Source organism: Neoarius graeffei, chromosome 9 (genome assembly GCF_027579695.1).
Source record: "Neoarius graeffei isolate fNeoGra1 chromosome 9, fNeoGra1.pri, whole genome shotgun sequence".
Taxonomy (NCBI): Eukaryota; Metazoa; Chordata; class Actinopteri; order Siluriformes; family Ariidae; genus Neoarius; species Neoarius graeffei.
This window is the reverse complement of record NC_083577.1, coordinates 43,878,926-43,903,165: the sequence shown is the minus strand read 5'-3', so window position 1 is coordinate 43,903,165 and position 24,240 is coordinate 43,878,926. Positions and strand designations below refer to the sequence as shown.

The 24,240-nt window shown below is 40.5% G+C and overlaps 1 protein-coding gene and 1 long non-coding RNA gene across 5 annotated transcripts; one reads left to right on the top strand and one right to left on the bottom strand.

The window, feature by feature from the left end:
- On the top strand, nt 1-21,035 carry LOC132891704 (NXPE family member 3-like). 4 transcript variants are annotated; one of them, XM_060929565.1, is made up of 7 exons: nt 1-276; nt 1,461-1,490; nt 2,401-2,553; nt 11,429-12,198; nt 14,839-14,909; nt 18,223-18,417; nt 18,567-21,034. In XM_060929565.1, exons 3-7 carry the CDS (start codon nt 2,464-2,466, stop codon nt 19,118-19,120), a joined length of 1,680 nt encoding a protein of 559 aa, XP_060785548.1. In that variant the 5' UTR covers nt 1-276; nt 1,461-1,490; nt 2,401-2,463; the 3' UTR covers nt 19,121-21,034. The 4 variants fall into 4 exon arrangements, with proteins under 4 accessions (XP_060785548.1, XP_060785546.1, XP_060785549.1 ...); XM_060929563.1 differs by having other exon boundaries at nt 1,428-1,490; XM_060929566.1 differs by lacking the exon at nt 18,223-18,417 and having other exon boundaries at nt 1,428-1,490; nt 18,567-21,035.
- Nucleotides 16,407-22,182, bottom strand: LOC132891706 (uncharacterized). Its single transcript, XR_009655353.1, has 3 exons — nt 22,117-22,182; nt 17,206-17,899; nt 16,407-17,096 (listed from the first exon to the last, which is right to left on the bottom strand). It is a non-coding gene; the product is annotated as an uncharacterized LOC132891706 (long non-coding RNA).
- Between the last annotated feature and the right edge of the window lie 2,058 nt (nt 22,183-24,240).

The window sequence follows — 24,240 nt, the reverse complement described above, 5'->3', positions numbered from 1 at the left end:
AAGGAAGCAGGTTTTCAGGTGGACTGTGGGAGGAGAGCAGACTTTTTTTTGTGTGGCATCGTCAGAATTCAAACTCCCAGTGATAGAGTAAACCTTTTTGTATGCCACTCAGGAGCCCATTACTTTAATTGTTGATCTTTCTGACTTTGTATCTGCATATTGCATAAAGTGTGTGTATATATACAGTATGCTACTGCTCAGTTGTACTGAATAGGGAAACATTTGAAATCTACTCAAAAGGTTCAACAAACTGGTTTTGCAAGGGTGATTGAGCCGGTGAGTAATTTTATTTCTCTGTTTCAGCCTGTAGATGAAAAACTGCTGACTAGGCCAGCAATAATAAGTTACCTGCTTGTTTGTTAAAGATATGTGATCAGGTTGATCATATAGAATAAATTATGTATAATAAGAATACAATAAACAAAGTATACATGAGTGGGGAATGAAAGTGGAGATGGAAATTGGTCATACACAAGACAAAGTAATGCACTAAAGTAAGATTTAAGTGGTCAAATATAAAGTGATCAAGTAGCAATGGACAAAAAAAAAACACACTTGGGGATAGTGAGAATGGAGATAAACTGGCCTACTGACTATTTAGAAACCCAATTTAATGGGTCCAGCTCACCTTTCCCAGAATCTAAGTAATTTATTTTGTTTACATACAGGCCACTACATTTTGAAAGCATGTGACTGCTATTTTCTCTTGAATTTTCCAACTCTGCATGCACGCTCACCTAGTTCACAAGAAAACTTTTGCTAACAAAAACGGAAGACATCGTTGTGCAAGATTATAATACATGCAAGTTTTGAACACAATATGCCTGATATTTTCATCTTTTGTGGCCGCCCATGAGATGGCTAAGGCTGTGGAGATTCCAATCTTCAGGTGAAAATGCCCAACGGCTGTGGGGTCTTGGGGAAGAGACTAGAAGTTCTCCTATGGGAGAAGTGGCTCAGTATCCTGAACAAGCTGCTATTATTCAAAAACAATTGGTGTCATAACAATTAAACACTGATGACCTTTAACATTTTATTCATAGACTAGCAAATTATAATAATCACCTGGTAAGATCTAAAATGAAACAATGATCATTTGGAGGTGTTGCGACAGATGGAACCCATTTATGGTGGCTCTACACTCTGTTGTGTAGCCAGATTTGTAGCCTAATAAACATAAATATTTACATTAAACTGCATTAAGTATTAGTTCTTCAGTTCAGTTCTGACATAAACCAACCTATAGGCCATCTGTCTTTAAAACTGTTTTATGTATTGTCCTATTCATCTGTGGCAGTCCAGATTTTAATGTGCAGTATTTAACTACAAAGTACAAACATGGGTGGAAATATGGAATCTGTACTGCCATGTGCTCAAGGCTAAAAAGAAATGAAATCTGCTCATGATGTGTCATAATATTGTTCCAGAGAACTGAGGAACTCCTGTTTTTTTTTTTAAAGAACTTTCAGAATTTTGACTCACGGTGAAAGGTTTGTCTTATTTATTTAATCCTGATGCCCGGGTGGCACGGTGGTGTAGTGGTTAGCACTGTCACCTCACAGCAAGAAGATTCTGGGTTCAAGTCCAGTGGCCGACAGGGGCCTTTCTGTGTGGAGTTTGCATGTTCTCCTCGTGTTTGCATGGGTTTCCTCCTGGTGCTCCGGTTTCCCCCACAGTCCAAAGATATGCAGGTTAGGTTAATGGGTGGTTCTAAGTTGACCATAGGTGTGAAACGAGTGACCCTTCTACGTTTAGAACTCTCTATAGTTTTCCCCCGATGATGAATTGCTTTTGGTAAATTAAAAAATCTGATGTCTTTGTTTCGTTCAAAATGATTTATACATCCAAAAATGCAGCAAAACCTTCCCATACCGATCAATAACAATTAACTCGTCTGAATGAAGCACTGCAAGCGTGCCCCCTGTCATGGCGATGTAGTTACCATTGCTATGGGGGTCACATGACGATGCAAAGCCTCTACTGGCCTGTCAGTTGCCAGCCTCTTACAAGGCTGTCTGCATCTATTGAGAGCATACTTTGCTGACTGTCAGCTTGCTACGTAGGCCTGTTGCAGCTTCCCAGACAATCAACCATTCACACCATTTGGGCAATTTAGCCGCTTAACCTAATTGCATGTCTTTGGACTGTGGGGCAAACTGGAGTAGACATGGGGAGAACATGCAAAATCTACACAAAAATGCCCCCAATCAGCCACTGAGTTCAAACCAAGAACCTTCTTGCAGCAAAGTGATAGTGCTAACCACTGCACTACCGTGCCGCCAGTGAATAATAATAATAATAATAATAATAATAATAATTAGTAAAATATTTCGGTACTAATGATGATAAACAGTTTGAAATAGAATAAGTATGGTGTTTCATGTCATTTCTCACTGTCAGTTTGTTCAAGCTGTCCTGAGTGAAATTTGCTGATGGTCAACAGCCACTGTATGACACCCAGTCATGGTTGGACACGTATCCAGATTGCTGCTGATATTTATTTTGTTGGTACTATCAGGATTTTTACTGACCATTATCTGCATGTTTAGGGAGGTGAGTATAGCATGTTCAACACTTACTTAATGTGAGCGATAAGCACAGTTGATGAGTGATCAGGCAGCTTCTTTATAAAATTGTGGGCATGTTTTCTTTACAAGAGAGTGCAACACCTTAAAAAAAAAGAAATCAACATTATCTTATAAATCCAGTAACTCAAAATAGCAGTGTACTCACACAGCTTGTGATTTCATGACCTTCATTTACAACCCCAAATCAGAACAAGTTGGGACAGTATGTTGACATTAAAACCGAAAACAATGATTTGTGAGTAATCTTTGACCTGCATTGCACCCAAAGTAATACACTAGCACAATATTTGATGTTTTACCTCATATATTTTTTTAATTTTTTTTTTCAAAATCGACACATTTTTCAATTTTGATTCTTGCAACACATTTCAAAAAAATTTGGGATGGTAAAGCAATTGCCACTTTATAAAACTGCCATTCCTTCTCACAATACTTAAAAGATTTTTAGGGACTGACACCAAGTGCTGAAACAATTCAGGTGTTATTTTGTCCCATTCCCCTGGTGCAAATCCTGGCCAGGATCCTACCAGGATCTTACCAGGATCCTAACCAGGATCTTGTACAGGATCTGAAATATAATCCTAAAGGATCTTGTCCAAGATCCTACAGGATCCTGTACAAGATCCTGTAGGATCCTATAGGATCCTACAGGATCTTGAACAGGATCCTACAGGATCTTGAACAGGATCCTGTAGGATCTTGTACAGGATCCTGTAGGATCCTAACCAGGATCTTGTACAGGATCCTGTAGGATCCTAACCAGGATCTTGTACAGGATCCTATAGGATCCTGGTAAGATCCTACAGGATTTTGTGAAGGATCCTACAATATCCTACAGGATCTTGTACAGGATCCTACAATATCCTACAGGATCCTGTACAGGATCCTACAACATCCTACAGGATCTTGAACAGGATCATACAATATCCTACAGGATCCTACAGGATCTTGTACAGGATCCTGTAGGATCTTGGACAAGATCCTTTAGGATTATATTTCAGATCCTGTACAAGATCCTGGTTAGGATCCTGGTAAGATCCTGCTGGGATCCTGGCCAGGATTTGCACCAGGGCTTTTAGATGAATCACATTATTATGAAGGTTATTTTTCAACCAAACATGCTGTTGATTGTACTAGGTTTCATAGTTGAATAAATATGGAACACTGCTCTTTATAACTTTATTCAAGCAAACTCATGAAAACTGTAACTCTGAAATATTATCATGGAATAGTTAAAATTGTCTTCCATATTCACATTATTATGGTTTGTTGAAATAAAGGTAATCATATTTAGCTATATTTAAACCCTAAATCACATATAGTATGTGTGAGCCCTCTTCTGCTCTTGTACAGAAGGATATTTATTTAAGTTTAAAAAAACCTCGCAAAAAAACTTTAAATGCACTATCTATTCAAGAATTTAGGGCTAGCAAGCCTTGTTTCCATGCTACCCTGAATTTGCTGAATCAGAGTATTGGGAATTCGTTCGGCAAGAACCTACTCAGGATCCTGTTGGTATCCAGTTAGGATCTTATTCAGGATCCTACTTAGGATCTTGTTAAGATCCTACAATAACATACCCAGGATCCTGTTGGTATCCAGTTAGGATCCTGTTCAAGATCTTGTTTAAGATCCTACAAGATCCTACACAGGATCCTGCTGCAATTGAGTTAGGATCTTATTCAGGATTCTGTTCAAGGTCTTGTTTAAGATCCTACAAGATCCTACTCAGGATCCTGTTGGTATCCAGTTAAGATCTTATTCAGGATCCTACTTAGGATCTTGTTAAGATCCTACAAGAACATACCCAGGATCCTATTGGTATCCAGTTAGGATCCTGTTCAAGATCTTGTTTAAGATCCTACAAGATCCTACACAGGATCCTGCTGCAATTGAGTTAGGATCTTATTTAGGATTCTGTTCAAGGTCTTGTTTAAGATCCTACAAGATCCTACTCAGGATCCTGTTGGTATCCAGTTAAGATCTTATTCAGGATCCTACTTAGGATCTTGTTAAGATCCTACAAGAACATACCCAGGATCCTATTGGTATCCAGTTAGGATCCTGTTCAAGATCTTGTTTAAGATCCTACAAGATCCTACACAGGATCCTGCTGCAATTGAGTTAGGATCTTATTTAGGATTCTGTTCAAGGTCTTGTTTAAGATCCTACAAGTTCCTACTCAGGATCCTGTTGGTATCCAGTTAAGATCTTATTCAGGATCCTACTTAGGATCTTGTTAAGATTCTACAAGAACATACCCAGGATCCTATTGGTATCCAGTTAGGATCCTGTTCAAGATCTTGTTTAAGATCCTACACAGGATCCTGCTGCAATTGAGTTAGGATCTTATTCAGGATCCTGTTCAAGATCTTGTTTAAGATCCTACAAGATCCTACTCAGGATCCTGAAGCATTCGAGTTAGGATCTCATTCGGGATCCTACTCAAGATCTTGTTTAAGATCCTACAAGATCATACTCAGGATCCTGAAGCATTTGAGTTAGGATCTTATTCAGGATCCCACTCAAAATCTTGTTTAAGATCCTACAAGATCCTACTTAGGATCCTGAAGCATATGAACTAGGATCTTATTCAGGATCCTACTTAGGATCTTTTACAGGATCCTGATACTTTTTCAAGATCTTATACAGGATCATGTTCAAGATCCTATCACTTCCAAGATTTTGGCTGCTTCTAGGATCCTATTTAGGATTCTGCACAGGATCTTATATAGGATCCTATTTCTACTTAGGATCTTAAATAGGAATGTAATCCTGTGCAGGATCCTATTTCTACATAGGATCCTATTCAGGATCTTAAATAGGATCATGTTCCTATGTAGGATCCTATTCAGGATCCCATTCCTAAATAAGATCCTATAGGATCCTACAGGATCTTACAGGATCCTACAGGATCCTGTGTAGGATTTGCACCAGGGTCTTCATGCAAACAGGTTTTAAAGAGTGCAACAGTGTTGTTTTCTCTCTCTTCCTCCAAATCTGTCGCTCTGAGTTACCTGTCAATCCTGAGATCGAGATGCTGACCTCTTCTGCTCCTCGGACCTGCCTGATCCATCCTGATGCCCTATGTCTGGTTGGAGTCTCATCACATCACTCCTGTGGAGGATGGCCCCATATGGACAGTTGAAAATCACACTTGGAAGACGCTCTGGACACTTTCAGTAATGCTTTTATGGCTGAGGACTACAGTTGACTTGCTAACTTTAGGACTGCAGTTGTCATGAACAGTTTTGCACTCAAGTTTCCATTCATGAAGAGTTATAACATCAACGAAACTGACTTCATGTTAAAACTGTCATGTTGTCTGTCGTTGTCCAGGTGAGGATGGGTTCCTTTTTGGGTCTGGTTCCTCTTGAGGTTTCTTCCTCATGTCATCTGAGGGAGTTTTTCCTTGCCACCGTCGCCACAGGCTTGCTCATTGGGGATAGATTGAGGATAAAATTGGCTCATGTCTTGGGTCATTCAGATTCTGTAAAGCTGCTTTGGGACAACATCTGTTAAAAGCGCTATACAAACAAACTTGACTTGAACAGTACAGGGTTGTCATTGTCATATTTTTCATTTAAAAATTCACCAAACATTCTCTTTTGGGGACAGAGGAGACAGGCACCCTCTTCCATAGTCATGCCTTTGCGTGTGCAGAATGTGGTTTTTGCTTTGTCTTGTTGAAATATCCCTGGAAAAGATGTTGGCTTGAAGGCAGCATATGCTCTTTCAAAATCTCAATGTAATTTTCTGTATTAATGCTGCCTTTCAAAGAATTATAAGTTACCTTTGCCAAGGCTACTGACACAACCCCATACCATAACAGACCCCGGCTTTTGGACTTGTTGCTGGTAACAGTCTGGATGGTCCTTTTCGTCTTTGATCCAGATTACACAGCATCCATTTCTTCCAAAAAAGACCTGGAATACTGATTTGCCTGACTACAATACACATTTCCACTGTGTGATGGACCATCCCAGATGCCTCATAGCCCTAGAGAAATTGATGGTGCTTTTGGATATAGCAAACATAAGGCTACCTTTGTGCACAGTAAAGTTTTAACTGGCATTTGTGGATGTAACTCCATATTGTAGTGCTTGACAAAGGTTTGCCAAAGTAATCCTGAGCGCATGTGGTTATATCGGCGATAGAAGGATGACTGTTCTTGATGCAGTGCTGTATGAGGGATCATGGGTGTTTAACTTCGGCTTGTGCCCTTGCCCTTTATACACCAAAATTCCTCCAGATTACTTGAATAATTTAATATTATGCAACATAGAGGGTGAAATATTCAAATCCCTTCCTATTTTTCTTTGAGGAACATTATATTTAATCATTTTAATAATTTTCTTACAGATTTGTTGACAAACTGGAGATCCCCTACCCACCTTTGCTCCTCAAAGACTAGGCCTTTCCTGGATACTGCTTTTGTACCAAATCATGATTACAATCACCTGTTGACATCACCTGTTTCAAATCACATTTATTATTTAATTGTTTTACCTCATTACTAACTCTAATTTGTCCCCGTCATTTTTTTTTTTTTTTGGAACATGTTGCAGGCCTGACACACAGGAATGGATGCATATTAGCAAATGAAAGGAAGTTGACCACACAAAACATGAAGTATCTTGGGTTCATACTGTCAGCAAAGAACTATAAATCAAAGTAAATTCAGAAAAAAATTGCTTTCTCTATTTTAATTTGCATTTTCCATACCATCCCAACTTTTTCTGATTTGGGGTTGTAGTATGTTGTGGTTTAATATATTCATTAAGTTGTGGGCACAACTTTAGCCTTCTGTGCATGATATAAAATTTAATAAATACAATTGAAAATAATAGGATATGTTGGATTGGCATGGTGGAAAAGTAGCAGTGTTATACTAAATATCAGTGCTCTTGGAATGCCACTTGACCAATCAATTTGGTGAACCAGAAGTAACTGCTGTATAAATTGTATTATACAATAAAATTACAATCACTGTTGTACAAGTAGAATGATGCACTTCCTTCCATGCTGTTATACAAAAATAATAATGCACTTCAAGGTGGTAAGACTGCAACAGGCCATAGCACATCACCCTGGCCTTACATATTGCATTTTTTGTGACCAAGATATCACAGTTATTTAGCAAAGCATTCTGATGCATTTTTCGTGACCAAGATATCACAGTTATTTAGCAAAGCATTCTGAAATACATTTTTTTTTTGGTTTGGTTTTTTACAGATTTTTAATGCTAGCATCATAGTTAACCATATTAAATATATTAGTGCAGGGCTTTTCAAAGTGTGGGGCGTGCCTCCCCTGGGGGGCGCCAGAGTTCTTTGGGGGGGCGCAACATGAGGAAACATGAACCAGAATAAGTTACTATTGCGGACATTTAGTGAACTTCAGCTAGCCTTTGCCAGAGACAAAATGGATCGATTTTTAGTACCTAAAGCTACAGTGAGTGAGGAGACAGAGTCTGGGCCAAGCAAAAAACCAGACCCTCCAGGATTTCCCGATGTTGTGATTTGCAACTTCAACGCAAATTCAACCAATCCCCACAAATTCAGGGCGGTGTTGCAATTATATCCAATCACCGCAGCTTTCCCGCAAATTTGACCAATTATTGGCGTCGTCTTGAGGTGACGTCGACAAACTACCTTCCGCCTTACTTCCGTGTATACATTCAAGAGAAGCAGCATGCGCACAGTGTTGCCAGATTGGGCGGTTTTAAGTGCATTTTGGCGGGTTTTGAACATATTTTGGACTGGAAAACGTCAGCAGTATCTGGCAACATTGCATGATGTGCGAGTCAGTGTTTATATAGGCTTAAATTCTGTTACTGAAAGTGTTATGTTTACAGTGAAGGACTGTGTGCACTTTACATTATTTTTTATTTAATACAAGAAATTAATGGATGCCAACATTTTTGCCAAAATGGTATTTTATTTTCCATTGTTTAGGCAGCTTCAGCATCATACTCTGAGATTCTGTTCAAATTGTTGTTTTTTTTTCTTCTATGAAGCCTGAACCATTTATTTTATTAGTTTATAATTATTGTTTAATTTAGTCTTCAGGAGAGACTGCCTGCACACAGTACTAGTATTAAAAGTGTTTTTTCTTACATGAAAGCTGAGGCATTTATATTATATTTTAAGGTAACTTCATGTTGTGCTGTGAGGTTCTATGCACTTTAGATTTTGAACCAACAGGTGCAATTGGATAAGTAAAGCCTATTTTTCTGCATTTTTGTAGTCCTGGTAATCTTTTATATTGGTAAAGTTGTTTATAGGACCATTTCTCAGTGTCTTTTTGTTTTTTTAATCAATAGTTTTTTGGTAATAACTTAATATTTAACATATCACTCAATTTTAATCACAAAAAGAGAAAATCGCAACAATTTCTCGCAACTTTCACTTCCTCCCGCAATGTAATCGCAACAAAAACCTAAAAAACACCGCAACTTTCATCGCAATTTTTTGGAACCCCCCGCAACATCAGACATTTTAGCCTGCAACAATCACAAAAAAGGCCCGCGGAATCCTGGGGGGACTGAAAAAAGAAGGAAGTATGACCACGATTATTTAAAGTTTGGATTTTCATGGACTGGATCTGAAGATGCTCCACTGCCACAATGTGTTGTCTGCCAAGAGGTGCTAGCTAACGATGCTATGAGATGTTTAAAATGTGTAAAACAAGATGTTTTAAAAAGAAAAGCACAGATGTTTAAAATGTGTAAAAGAAAAAAATGTGGACAACAACCATTTTTTTAAAAATATGAATGGAACATTAAGTATAGCAACAACAAAAATTGTGGGGGGCGCTGTTGTTTATTTGCTCTCTGGGGCGGGGGGGGGGATGACTCTCCCACACTTTGAAAACCCCTGTATTAGTGCATCTCAAAAATTTGAATATTGTGAAAATGTTAATTTTTTTCATCATTTAATTCAAAAATGTTAATTTTCCTATGTTCTGTAGTCATTATACATAAAGTGAAATATTTCAAGCCTTTTTTGTTTTCATTTTGATGATTATAGCTTATGAAAATCAGAAATCCAGTATCTCAACATATTAGAATATTTCATTTTGAGTTTGAGTAAAACAGTATAAATACAGTGTACCTCAAAATCTAGTTCAGTACACGCAACCACAATCATGGGGAAGACTGCTGACTTGTCCAGAAGACAATCATCAGCCTAAGAAGGTCATTGCTGAAAAGGCTGGCTGGAAAAGGTGCACAAGCAACAGGGATGACTGCAGCCTTGAGAAAATTGGAAAGAAAAGTCGATTCAAGAACTTGGGGAAAGCTTCACAAAGAGTGGACTGAGGCTGATGTCGGTGCATCAACAGCCACCTCGCACAGACATCTTCAGGAAAGGGGCTACAACTGTCACATTCCTAATATCAAGCCACTTACCTAATATCAAGTCAAAAGCATCTTACCTAGGCTAAAGAGAAAAGGAACTGGACTGTTGCTCAGTGGTCCAAAGTCCTCTTTTCGGATGAAAGTAAATTTTGCAATGCATTTGGAAATCAAGGTCCTAGAGTCTGGAGGAAGAGTGAAGAGGCACAGAATCCAAGGTGTTGGAAGTCCAGTGTGAAGTTTCCACAGTCTGTGATGATATGGGGTGCCATGTCTTCTTTAGGTATTGGTCCACTGTGTTTTATTAAGTCCAAAGTCAACGCAACATCTACTAGGAAATTTTAGAGCATTTCATGCTTCCATCTGCTGGCAGGCTTTATGAACATGCCAATTTCCTTTTCAAGCAAGACTTAGCTCCTTCCCACAGTGCCAAAACTACTACCAAATGGTTTGCTGACCATGATATTACTGTGCTTGATTGGCTAGCCAACTCGCCTGACCTGAACCCCAGAGAGAATCAAAGAAACCTGGGCTTCAGTAATGCCTCAGCAGAGCCACAGGCTGATTGCATCCATGCCATGCTGCATTGATGCAGTAATCCATGGTAAAGGAGCCCCAACAAAGTATTGAATGTATAAATGAACATATTTTTCAGATGTTGGATATTTTTCTGTATTGTAAATCCTTTTTTTCGATTGGTCTTTGGAAAATTGTAATAATTTGAGATGCTGGATTTCTGATTTTCATGAGCTATTAGACATCATCGATGGTATTGCAGTGGTTAGCACTGTCACCTCACAGTAAGAAGATTCCAGGTTTGAACCTTACAGCCAACAGGGGTCTTTCTCTATGGAGTTTGCATGCTCTTCCCCTGTCTGCATGGATTTCCTCTGTCTGCATGGATTTCCTCCAGGTGCTCCGGTTTCCTCCACCATCCAAAGACATGCAGTTAGATTAACTGGGTACTCTAAATTGCCCATAGGTGTGAATGTGTGTGAATGGTTGAGACGAGTAAACCAGTCTATAATAATCCAGTAGAAGCCAATAGGAAAGCACTACTGTAATTTTTCCTTCGAAACTTTGATGGCTGGAGCCGTCAGAGCAGCCACGTCACAGTAGTGATATGCCAAATTGATAAATGAGCCTTAATCATCAGAATAAACAAAAAATCCTTGAAATATTACAATTTACATGTAATGAATAGAGAATATATGAAAGTTGACCTTTATGAATTGCATATATCAAAAAAAGAACTTTTTTTTGATGATATTCTAATTTTTTGAGATGCACTATTCCATACCCAAGTAAATCATCATTATCAGTGGTACTAACCTGTATTTAAAAATAATTTATATAAAGTTGATTATTAAAAATTTGCAGCCTACAATTAGAGCAAAGAAGATCTCAGATTTGTGATGACTGCTCTGTGTGCTGGACTGAAAAAAAATGTTCTTTTTTTTCTCCCCTTTTTTTTTTTTTTTAGACTGTAGTATTTGATCAGCGAATTTTTGAAGTCCATCAAATACAGAGGAGTGTCCACACAGTCTTTAAGCCTCCTGAAATCTTGAGGCCGCTGGACATAAACACTTACTGTGCACGCTTTGGCCAGGAGCCCACGGTAGAAGAGGCCAAGGAAGAGAGAGATCTGCTCAACTCCATGGCATGGCCAGGTCCCTTGGTGCAAGGCCTTCCTGTAGAGCTCAGCAGCGACCCTGCCAAAAGTTACTTTGTGATTCAGGGCTCGTCAACACAACAACTAGGTGGTCAGCTTCTGGTCACTGTCTATGTGCAGGACTTCTTGGGCCTGCCGAAGAATCATGGAGGAGATTTCCTGATAGCCCGGCTGCATTCACCTGAGCTGGGTGCTGGTGTTGCAGGGAAAGTGCATGACCACCAAGATGGTACCTATACAGTGCTGTTCCCACTGCTGTGGGCTGGTGTAGCGTGGGTGGAAATCACCATGGTGCACCCAAGTGAGGCTGTGGTGGTGCTTAAGAGATTGCAGGAGGAGCAACCTGACAGAGTGTTTTTTAAAAGCCTGTTCATCTCTGGTAACCTCTCAGAGACCACTGTGTGCAACCTGTGTCTGCCGCTCAACCAGAATCCACTCTGCAACTACACTGACCCTTTAACTGGAGAACCCTGGTACTGCTACAAACCTGAAAAGCTTGGATGTGACACACGAATAAATCACTATAAAGGGGGCTACAAGACTAATCTCCTAAGTAAATATGAAGCCCAGTTCTTCCAGAGGTGAGGTGGTAGCTGGTGTCTATTTGGGCAAATCTTTTTAGATAACTGCTTCTTGTATGTGTGTACACATCCAAATTGGGAGAATCCTGTAGGAGATTCATCAAGTTTTATGTGGTCCCCCACTATTTAATGGTCCAAAAGGGATAAACTATCATGAAATTTAGTTATTTTTGATACTTGGTTGCAAAACCATTTTAAGGACTCTTTCAAGAACTCACAAGAGAATTTCCAAGCTCAGTTTGATTAAAATAAAATGTCTGGTCAGGAAGATTTCTCTGCCCTCACAGCAACTGATTTTTGTTTTTATATATATATATATATATATATATATATATATATATATATATATATGGGCGGCACGGTGGTGTAGTGGTTAGCGCTGTCGCCTCACAGCAAGAAGGTCCTGGGTTTGAGCCCTGGGGCCGGCGAGGCCCTTTCTGTGTGGAGTTTGCATGTTCTCCCCGTGTCCGCGTGGGTTTCCTCCGGGTGCTCCGGTTTCCCCCACAGTCCAAAGACATGCAGGTTAGGTTAACTGGTGACTCTAAATTGACCGTAGGTGTGAGTGTGAATGGTTGTCTGTGTCTATGTGTCAGCCCTGTGATGACCTGGCGACTTGTCCAGGGTGTACCCCGCCTTTCGCCCGTAGTCAGCTGGGATAGGCTCCAGCTTGCCTGCGACCCTGTAGAAGGATAAAGCGGCTAGAGATAATGAGATGAGATGTTGATAATTATAACTGACAACTAATGAAAATCCCAAATTCAGTATCTCAGAAAATTAGAATTTTACTTAAGACCAATACAAAAAAAGGATTTTTAGAAATGTTGGCCAACTGAAAAGTATGAACATAAAGTATGAGCATGTACAGCACTCAATACTTAGTTTGGGCTCCTTTTGCCCGAATTACTGCAGCAATGTGGCGTGGCATGGAGTCGATCAGTCTGTGGCACTGCTCAGATGTTATGAGAGCCCAGGTTGCTCTGATAGTGGCCTTCAGCTCTTCTGCATTGTTGGGTCTGGCGTATCGCATCTTCCTCTTCACAATACCCCATAGATTTTCTATGGGGTTAAGGTCAGGCGAGTTTGCTGGCCAATTAAGAACAGGGATACCATGGTCCTTTAACCAGGTACTGGTAGCTTTGGCACTGTGTGCAGGTGCCAAGTCCTGTTGGAAAATGAAATCTGCATCTCCATAAAGTTGGTCAGCAGCAGGAAACATGAAGTGCTCTAAAACTTTCCTGGTAGATGGCTGCGTTGACCTTGGACCTCAGAAAACACATTGGACCAACACCAGCAGATGACATGGCACCCCAAACCATCACTGACTGTGGAAACTTTACACTGGACCTCAAGCAACGTGGATTCTGTGCCTCTCCTCTCTTCCTCCAGACTCTGGGACCTTGATTTCCATAGGAAATGCAAAATTTACTTTCATCAGAGAACATAACTTCGGACCACTCAGCAGCAGTCCAGTCCTTTTTGTCTTTAGCCCAGGCGAGACGCTTCTGACGCTGTCTCTTGATCAAGAGTGGCTTGACACAAGGAATGCAACAGCTGAAACCCATGTCTTGCATACGTCTGTGCGTGGTGGTTCTTGAAGCACTGACTCCAGGTGCAGTCCACTCTTTGTGAATCTCCCCCACATTTTTGAATGGGTTTTGTTTCACAATCCTCTCCAGGGAGGGTTATCCCTATTGCTTGTAAACTTTTTTTTCTACCACATCTTTTCCTTCCCTTCGCCTCTCTATTAATGTGCTTGGACACAGAGATCTGTGAACAGCCAGCCTCTTTAGCAATGACCTTTTGTGTCTTGCCCTCCTTGTGCAAGGTGTCAATGGTCGTCTTCTGGACAACTGTCAAGTCAGCAGTCTTCCCCATGATTGTGTAGCCTACAGAACTAGACTGAGAGACCATTTAAAGGCCTTTGCAGGTGTTTTGAGTTAATTAGCTGATTAGAGTGTGGCACCAGGTGTCTTCAATATTGAACCTTTTCACAGTATTCTAATTTTCTGAGATACTGAATTAGGGGTTTTCATTAGTTGTTAGTTATAATCATCAAAATTAAAAGAAATAAACACTTGAAATATATCAGTTTGTGTGTAATGAATGAATGAATATAATATACAAGTTTCACTTTTTGAATGGAATTACTGAAATAAATCAACTTTTTCATGATATTCTAATTATATGACCAGCACCTGTGTGTGTGTTTATCATTGATCATTTCTTTCGTAATGTCTCATTATAGTAAATTACTTAACTGCAACAGTCTCTTGACGTACAAGGCACATGCATTTGCTATGGCTGTTGATGAAAAAGCATTCTTGTTTCCAGTTCTTTTGAAGTTGCTCCTTCTCACTGTTAATTTAGCATTTTTGTCTGTAGTCATGACTAAATATCCTTCAATAAATTGATTTGCAGGTGTAGTCAGAGAAAAAAGGCTCTTGGATTTCAGCTAACTGTGTTAACAGTCTGCTGCCACGAACAGTTGAAAGGAAAAAAATTGCAACCTGCTGTTCAACTGGTCACCTATCACAGTTTAAGAAGATATAATGCTATGAAGCAAAAAAACAAGATCAAATTGTTCAGTAGCTACTAAACAGTGTTTTGAGGATAGTTATGCATTTCTACATTTTTTTTCAGTGATGTAAATATCAAAATTCCTATACCTGCATCAGTGATGGACAAAGTGATTGTATTACCTACAGAAGAAGGTAAGTTTTATATTATAGTTCATTCAGTGTTTTAAATTTCAGCCCTACATTGTTCTTTTAGATTTTTTTTTTTGCAAATAGTTATGAAATCTGAAGTTATTTATGAAAACATTTGAAAATATATGCTGCAGCCTAGTGAATAGTTTTTAAATGTATTTAAGCCGATGTGAATCCTTGCAACCTGGCTCACTGAAAATGTAGCTACTTCATTTGTGTTTTACTGTGAAAATATTTGAAAATTTTTTATGCATTTTCCTTTAATCTACAAAGAGGAAACCAAGGCCCTCATTTATCATTGCTGTACAAAAGATTCACAATTATTTATTGCGCATAAAGGTCTTGTAAAAAAATAGTTTATTGATAAAAATTTGAATACCTGCAATAAAATGGCCTACGTCATATGCACACATGATAATTTCATGATCTCGTCTTCGTATCTCGTGACTATATAAAGTTGTCCACATAATGCACTTTCAGTGCAGGCTATATTTATTCATTCATTTATCTTGTGTTGCCACTTTTGTCTGGTCAGAGCTGCGATGAATCTGTAGCCTATTACAAGAACACTGGGTGCAAGGCGGCAATAAACCATGGATTGTATGCAAGTCCATTGCAGAGCACAATGGACACACTGTGTTGATGTCATTTGCACCGAATTTCAAGTAATTAATCCGCGTACCGGAAGAGGAAGGACACAAGAGAAACCTTAGTACATCTACTTGGATGCAAAGAGAACATGCAGAACTCCATACAATCATAAACCTGAGCTCATCAACTCTACCCACTGAACCATTGGACACAATATAAAAATAAAATGCTATACAATAAGAGGGGATAGATCAACTGTATTTTATAAGCTGCAGCAACATACTGGCTCATATTTGAAATGTCTCTGAATGCTTGCCATCGTCTTGAGTCTTGGACACCTGTACTCAAATAAAATCTTGTTAACCTCAGAGTAGTGGGGCAGCACAGTGGTGCAGTGGTTAGCACTGTCACCTCACCACAAGAAGGTTCTGTGTTTGAACCTTTCGGCCAACAGGGGCCTTCCTGTGTGAAGTGTGCATGTTCTCCCCGTGTCTGCATGGGTTTCCTCCGAGTGCTCTGGTTTTCCCCACAGTTCAAAGATATGCAGATTAGGTAAAATACCCAGCCATTGGGGTTGCACAAGCTAGTGCAGGGGTGCCAGGGTGAAATTGGTAAGGGGGCCAGATTTTTTTCAAGTGGGACCTTGGGGGCCGAATTACACTTTTGGCCTGAAAAGACCAGACACTAACTCAACAAAAGGACATTATTTTATATGATTTTTGAAGGCCTATATGCCCAAAAGGAATTGTAAAGCTATAGCCTCAAAATGAGGCACACAATAACATGGCAGACAAAAGCAATTTACCCTCTGAAAATGTAACAGTCTAAGCATGCAAGTAGCCTACATTTATAAAAAAAAAAATGCTACAGAAATGGACTAAGACACATAACACAAGTGTAAACTGTAAATGACTTGGATCAGATTTATTGATCTTGCACATCAAAAACATGTCAATGCATAGGCCTAATTAGGCCAATTAAAACGATTGGCAAGTAGGCCTAAACAAGTCAAAAGAAAGAAGTGCCAGGGTAAATAATTCCACCAATAGGTCAAGTGACTAAATATCCAGTAGCATTAGTTTAAAAGAGCCAAATATGACTGAACATACCAATAAAACAAACTACAGATGGCACATTAACTTTGCTGGTCAAGTCCCACATATATTTCCCACACCCATCCTGTTTATTCCCCCTCAAGCACACAGCACAAGGTTACATGGGGGAGAAATACCAGCTACATTTTACATGTGGAAGCCAGAAGTCTTTTACTTTTTACCAGCTTGTCGACATTGGGGGACAGACTCTGGGCAGTTGCTATTTTCATGACATCGTTGAGATGTCCATGGGTCAGACGACTACGCGGTTTCGATTTATTAATATTCATTACTGAAAATGCCTGTTCACATAAATATGTTGTCCCGAAAATACATTGTATTTTACCGGCAAAGGCCGTGATAATTGGGTACTCTGGTGGCAATGACTGATAGAAAGATTGGATTCCAACAGATGCGTATTTATCCTTGACGAATGTACCCTCCGAAAATGGCTTGGACACTTTTGCGCTCTCCCAGGCGATGATGTAGCTCGCCTTCACTGCCCCTAACATGAAATAAAATGTACAACAAAGATATTGAGACACCCCTCTTTGAAAACAGCCGCATTTAACATTAAAGGAGAACTGGAGATGATGTATGATATTAAAACGAACCTTCATGTGTCTCTCGAGACTTTGAGAAAGCTGCTTGCTGTTTTTGAAGGTTTGAGGCAAGCTCATTTAGCTTTTCAGTCCTGCGTTGCCCGGTGAATTGGCTGTATTTGTCGGCGTGGGTCTCGTAATGTCTTTTGACATTGTATTCCTTCGGTACAGCCACTTGTTGCGAACAAATAGGACAAACAGGTTTTCCCCCTACTTCCCAGAAAAAGTATTTCTCTCTCCATTTTTCCTGAAAGATGCGACCCTCAGAATCAACTTTTCTCTTTTTAGACTGTTGTTGCTTGTGAACGAGCAACAACTAGCCTACTCTACATTAAATCCGGGTCATTGCACCTGCGCGTGCTGCAGAGAGCAGCTAAAAACGAACCGATGGATTACACGAAAATGGAATCAAATTGAAACATTAGATTTAAAATCATTACGAAAAAACCCACAACATTCGATTTTTTTTAATTTATTATTAAAAAAAAAAAGTCTCATGAACCACCGGGCCGGATGTGATGACCAATCGAGCCGTATCCGGCCCGCGGGCCGTTACCATGGCACCCCAGAGCTAGTGGATACTTGGTGCTGGTCCCAAGCCTGGATAGATTGGGGAGAGTTGCATCAGGAAGGGCATCTGGTGTAAAACCTATGCCAAATCAAATATGCAGAACAGATCCACCGTGGCAACTCTTAATGGGAGCAGCTGAAAAAAAAAGAAGAAACATGAAGGACGCACACTACTTATATACACAGCTCTAAATATAATTAACTTTTCCTCCATAACAAAATGTAGGCATTGCTTCAAACAGTACTTAAAAAAGTCTCCAACTTTATGGGCTAACCATGACCATGAAATCAAATTGAAACAAACTTTGATCAATCCCTCACATCATTGTAAAATACTTATACACGGGGTTTTGCGCACAAATACTATTGACAAATGAGGACCTGTAGTGAGTTCTGAAAAAACAAAGGCAAACAGTATATTATGTTATGATGAACAATGTTAATTTTTCTCCCTCAAAGGACAAGCCAAAGTAAAAAATAGTTACATTCCTGCTGGCTACTACTTGCATGATACCTGGACGCCTTTGAATGGTGCAGTTATTCAGCAGTTTAATGATTCTTCAGCCATAACACATTGTCTTAGAGGGAAGGCTGTCTACATGTTTGGAGACTCCACTGTACGGCAGTGGTTTGAATATCTCTCTGCTGTTCCTAGTAAGAGCAAGTCATTGGACTACTGATGATCTCTTTTTGAGCAACCTCTCATTTATTTTGTGCATTACTTTTATTTTTCAGCTAAATTGCTCACTCATTCATGTTTTATCAATTTTTCTCACATGATGCCCATTTTCCGTGTTCTACAGACCTCCAACAGGTAATTCCTTATCGTCCGAAAAAAACAGGGCCATTCATGGCTGAGGACAAGAGGAACAATATTCTGGTAAGTTACCGCTGCCATGGGCCGCCTATCCGCTTCGGCACAGTGCCTTCCTCTCAGCTGCGCTATGTAGCAAATGAGCTAGACAAGATCCAGGGTGGGCCAGACACAGTTGTTCTTGTGAGTGTGTGGTCTCACTTCAGCACCTACCCTGTTGAGATATATATACGGCGCCTCCGACACATCCGCAGGGCTGTGGTACGGCTGCTGAACCGTGAGCCAGCTACATTGGTGGTGATCCGTACTGCCAATCTACAGGAAATTTACTCAGAGAGCAGCCTGTTCAACAGTGACTGGTTCTCTCTGCAGAGGGATGTTGTGCTACGTGCCATGTTCAGAGGACTCCGTGTGCAACTGCTGGATGCCTGGGAGATGACGCTGGCCCACCACCTCCCACATGACATACACCCACCCCATTCCATCATCAAAAACATGATTGATCTGATCCTCACCTATATCTGTCCAGTTGGGAAAATATAGTGTGATTTTGATTTTTTTTTTTGTGAAACTAATGGCAATAAATTAACATTGACTTTTGAAAGTAATTTGTAGGATAAATTCTCATAACGACTCTAAATTGACCGTAGGTGTGAATGTGAGTGTGAATGGTTGTCTGTGTCAGCCCTGTGATGACCTGGCAACTTGTCCAGGGTGTACCCCGCCTTTCGCCCGTAGTCAGCTGGGATAGGCTCCAGCTTGCCTGCGACCCTGTAGAAGGATAAAGCAGCTAGAGATGAGATGAATGAATGAAATTCTCATAACATTATGATCCAGTTGAAGTAAAAACAATTAATTTCAGCAAATGTGTAAAATTTTGGTCCTGTGTTTAACAAGTGTGTGATCTGAATGTATTAATTTATGACTACATAAATGAATACATTCAAAAAATCTATATTTGTAGAAAATCATACATTCTGGTTTATTTTTTATTCTTTTATTAATTTTTTTGTAAAAGAGCAATCTCTATTGATGCACCTGAATATGGTATGGGCTTCCTAGAGTCTAGGCATTTTCCTGGTTTATCAGCAAGTTTCCTAAAACCCATTAGGGTAGTAATTAACATTTTGCTTGATTTGTTGTAGAGTTGGGCGATAAATCAATTTTATCGATTAATTCGAATTTACAATTAAGGACGATGTGTTTTTATGAAAATAGGTTTTCTCTGAGTTTTAACATTCGCCACCAACGCTCCCCTCTGCGCATGTGCAGAACGGATCGGACAGCAGGGACGGATCGGGCATTGACACTATCGCCCTCCTCCCGCCCGCTTGCCATAGACACAGACAAACAACATGGCAGTGATTGGGGGAAAGCCGCAACTTGTGCCCAAGAAAGTGGTAACTTTCTCCATGATCTGGAATTGGTTCGGTTTTGCGGCGTCGGACAAAGACCAAACAAGTCCTCGTTGTAAGGTGTGTTTGAAAACGGTTGCTTCCAAAGGAAGCAGCACGACGAATTTATTCCAACACCTTAAACAGAAACCTGCAGCGGAGCGGGAGAAGTGCTGTTCCCAGCGGAATGAAAACAGCCGCAGCACGAGCGCACCATCCACAGCAAGCAACCGTCCCAGACACATTTTCGAACTGTGTGCCTGATGATAAGAATGGGGCCCGGTGGAAAGCAATCCTAATGCTATTGTGATGTTTATTGCAAAAGACATGGTGCCCATACATACAGTGTAAAAGGTGGGATTTTTTTCCCCCTATTTTGTCAGTTTTATTGAAAAGGACACAATTTTATTATTATTTATATTTTTTTCGCGGTCCAAATCGTGCGCTCTGATTGGCTGGCAAGCAGGTCTGTATCCTATGGTACGGACCCCGGTTACGGACCTCTGGCGACTCGCTTACTGGCTTCCAGTAAGCTACAGAATTGACTTTAAAGTATTGCTGCTGGTGTATAAATATCTAAATGGTACAGGGCCCAATTACCTCTCTGATATGTTGCAGCGGCCTAACCCAATCAGCTCTACCAGATCGCAACAGAAAAATTTACTATTAAAACCAGTTGTTAAAACAAAGTGTGGTGAAGCAGCTTTTAGCTACTATGCAGTACATCTATGGAACCAACTGCCAGAGGACATTAAAAATGCTCCTGCTGTTGGCAGCTTCAAATCTAGGTTAAAGACCAAGCTGTTCTCAGATGCTTTCTGTTAAATAATTAATATTTTTTACATTGTTTATAATCTTTACTTTCTCTGTATGTTTTAAATTTACATTAATTTTATTCTATTTTATTCCACTGGTTTCTTTTTTCTTTTTGGCATTTTATTATTTTATTTCTACTATTGTTTAATTCTTATTTTCTTTTAATTCTTTTAATTAATTTAGATTAAAAATAAAATTATTTTATGTAATTTTATTTCTCTATTGTTTACTGTTTCTGTTTTTGCTTCTGTAAAGCACATTGAACTGCCATTGTGTATGAAATGTGCTATATAAATAAACTTGCCTTGCCTGTTCACAACAACAAAAAAAACAATTTATTTATTTATTTATTTATTTTTTTTACAAGATTATCAAACATCTTATAAATTTTTGCCAGCATTTCTCAGGAGAATAGCATTAATAGTGATAACGACAGTCTTCACAGCGAAAGCGAGTTTTACTACCCTGAGGAAGAAGAAATAAAAGAAAACATTTCAGGAGAAAGCTAAAACCTGTAATTTGCTAACACCGAGGAAAAACGTGGCTGAATCCTGAATGGCTCCTATTTGTATTAATAGGGGACTACATAGGCAGCAAAATGTAGTTTTTTTTTCCTGCCATGGAAGTGCACTTGTATACCGAGGAGGAAGCAATTTGCATTACAGCCGTGAATGAGGATTCAAAATGGCGGCTTCGGGCCCTCTCGTTTTCTGTTAGAACTTGGTAATGTAACCCATTGCCTCGGCACGTCCGCTGCCAGACCCTCTGCACCTCCCCTGGACTCTGCGTTGTGATTTTGCTTTTGAATGTAGTTGTAGTGGAGTGTCGTGCGGAGAGAAGGAGACACCAGACGCAGGAGTTCGGATTATGGCTGAGACCTTGCCCTTTCTTTATTCTCACCGTAACACTCAACTTCATGGCACCTTTCAGGGCAAAGGCAGGTAAACACACTCAAATAAATCTCCTACTCAAACAATAATCAGCATCAAAAGAGAAATAACACATCACAAAATGAAAATAAACATCTCTGCAAGAAATAAACCCCCAACACAAAACATACATTCCCACATGAAGCTCACAATCAACCAAAAAAACAACCCTAATGCTCCTTCTCACACAGCCCACACTAGCATGCTCGCCACACTCCTATCCACATCCTACCAAGACGTCAAACAGCCAAAAAAAAAAAAAAAACGCTAATAACACTCCCACCAACAGCGGATTTTAGTCGGACATGTGCCTGACCAATAAGCATGAACAAAGCAACAAAAAGGCATAGTTTTTAACATAATACTTGAATATGACGTGGGGTGCCGTGCCCACGCTTACCTTTCAGAGCAAAGGCAGGTAAACATTAAAACAAAAAAAAACATGGCGTCCCACACGGAGCAAATTCCAAAAAAAAAAGACGTGAACAGTGCCACAGTGACACCCTGTGGCATAAACAGGTAACTGTCTTACATCCGCCCCTTTGTTAACTGATGGTGTCCCAGCCATCAGACCAAACCAAACATGTAAATATAAACACAACTAAGACCACCCACTTAGCATATGTGGAGCTCAAACACTGAAAACTTCAATAAAGATGATAAATGTGTGGTGAATAAACGATTGGGTTGTGTCCTGACTGTGTGTATGTAACTGCCACTCAGGTGTGTACTACAACTTCTGCATTACACATGACCTGCAGCTCGTCTTGCTTTAACCCTCTGCCACAACTTCCATCCTCTTCTTATCTTCTCCTGGTCACTCTCCGACTTTATGACTTGTGACTCATAGCATAGTTTCTTTGGGAGACGTCGATTCCTTGGTGGGTTTCTCCTAGGGGAACTGGGACCCTGAGGTGTGTTGTCACCAACCGCAGCTCCATTTGTCTCCCCTCCATCACTCATTTGTCCAGCCTCCATGTCCACTGTGCTTGTGTGTTCATCCTGTCTGTTTGTTGTCTCAGGAAATGTCCTCTCCACATTTTCCTTTGTATCCTCCAGTACCCAGTCCTCTGTGCTCGTGTGTTCATTGTGCCTGCTTGTTCTCTCAGTTTGTGTTCTCTCTACATTTTCCTCTGCATCCTCTATCATCCAGTCCTCAGCTGTATCCGACTCAGTGCCTGCATTTCTCTCATCCAAATTCAGCTCAGCTTCCTCTCTTACTGCTCCTCCAACCTGCTCAACTGGGAGAAACATACATTGTGTCAGGAGGTTGCAGTGAATCACTCTTTCTGTCCCTCCATCTTCTGGTTGCACCACATACACGGGTATGTCAGGTTGCTTTTTCACCACAATGTATGGACGAGACTCCCACCTGTCTCCCAGTTTCTGCCACCCTTCCACATGACAAATTTTGATCGAGACACTATCCCCTGGACTGAAGACGACTCTTTTTGCTTTTTTGTCATAGTACTTCTTCTGCTGCTCCTTAGCATCTGGTTAGCCTCGGCGTAAGCCTGTGACAGACAGTCGTGGAGAGTTTGGACATAATCACTGTACCCGCATGGATCATTCTTGGTGGGGAGCCTAAAGATCAGGTCCACTGGCAGTCGGGGATGTCTACCGAACATCAGGTAATGTGGTGTAAACCCAGTCGACTCATGCCGTGTGCAGTTGTATGCATGTGTCATGGCATCCAAATGCTCATGCCAGTGGGGCTTCAAGTGAGGCTCTAACGTCCCCAGCATGTTTAACAGGGTCCTGTTGAACCTTTCGGTGGTCCCGTTACCCTGGGGGTGGTATGGTGTGGGCCTTAGTGATGCCAGTACACTTGCACAGCTCTCTCACAACAGCACTTTCAAAATTGCGCCCTTGGTCTGCATGCAATTTTGCTGGGAGACCAAACCTGCAGAAGAAGTTTCTCCATACCACCTTAGCCACTGTGTGGGCTTTTTGGTCTTTGCTGGGGTTGGCTTGTGCGTAGCGGGAGAAGTGGTCTGTCACAATTAGCACATTTTCAATACCACATTTAGATTTCTCTAGGGGAGCTCTGAAGCCTGCAGTAGGAGTCTTTGAGACAGCACCTCTCACACTGCTCACACCATGCCTTGATTTCCTGGAACATTCTTGGCCAGTAAAATCTCTCTTACCGTCTGCAATGTCCTCAAATCCCAAGTGCCCCGAGTAATCATGAAGAGCAGTTTTGACTGATGTGCGGAGACTCTCTGGCAGTAGAAGCTGCTCCACTGTCCCCCTCTGACAGTCTTGAATGCAGCGGTATATGATTCCATCCTTTACCGTTAACCTCTTCCACTCCTTTAAGAGAAGGCACACTTGCCCACCATCTACGACCCTCTCGCTGCGGCATGGCTTTTGGTTCCGGCTCCTGAAGTGCAAGACTGGGCCAATGACAGGGTCTTCCTTCTGCGCTGCACAAATCTCCTGCCTTGTCATGGCTGGGAGTGACTCTGTCCCCACATCCCCATAGGGATCATTTGATTCTGGGAGTTGGCTGGTACAGGCTCTG

What these genes read in the sequence shown, in the direction of transcription:
- LOC132891704 (XM_060929564.1), top strand. Translation starts at nt 2,464, where the DNA reads ATGGTTGGACACGTATCCAGATTGCTGCTGATATTTATTTTGTTGGTA. An exon ending in TTATCTGCATGTTTAGGGAG is followed by an intron (nt 2,554 to 11,428) that starts GTGAGTATAGCA and finishes TTTTTTTTTTAG; the next exon opens with ACTGTAGTATTTGATCAGCG. An exon ending in ATATCTCTCTGCTGTTCCTA is followed by an intron (nt 18,418 to 18,566) that starts GTAAGAGCAAGT and finishes CGTGTTCTACAG; the next exon opens with ACCTCCAACAGGTAATTCCT.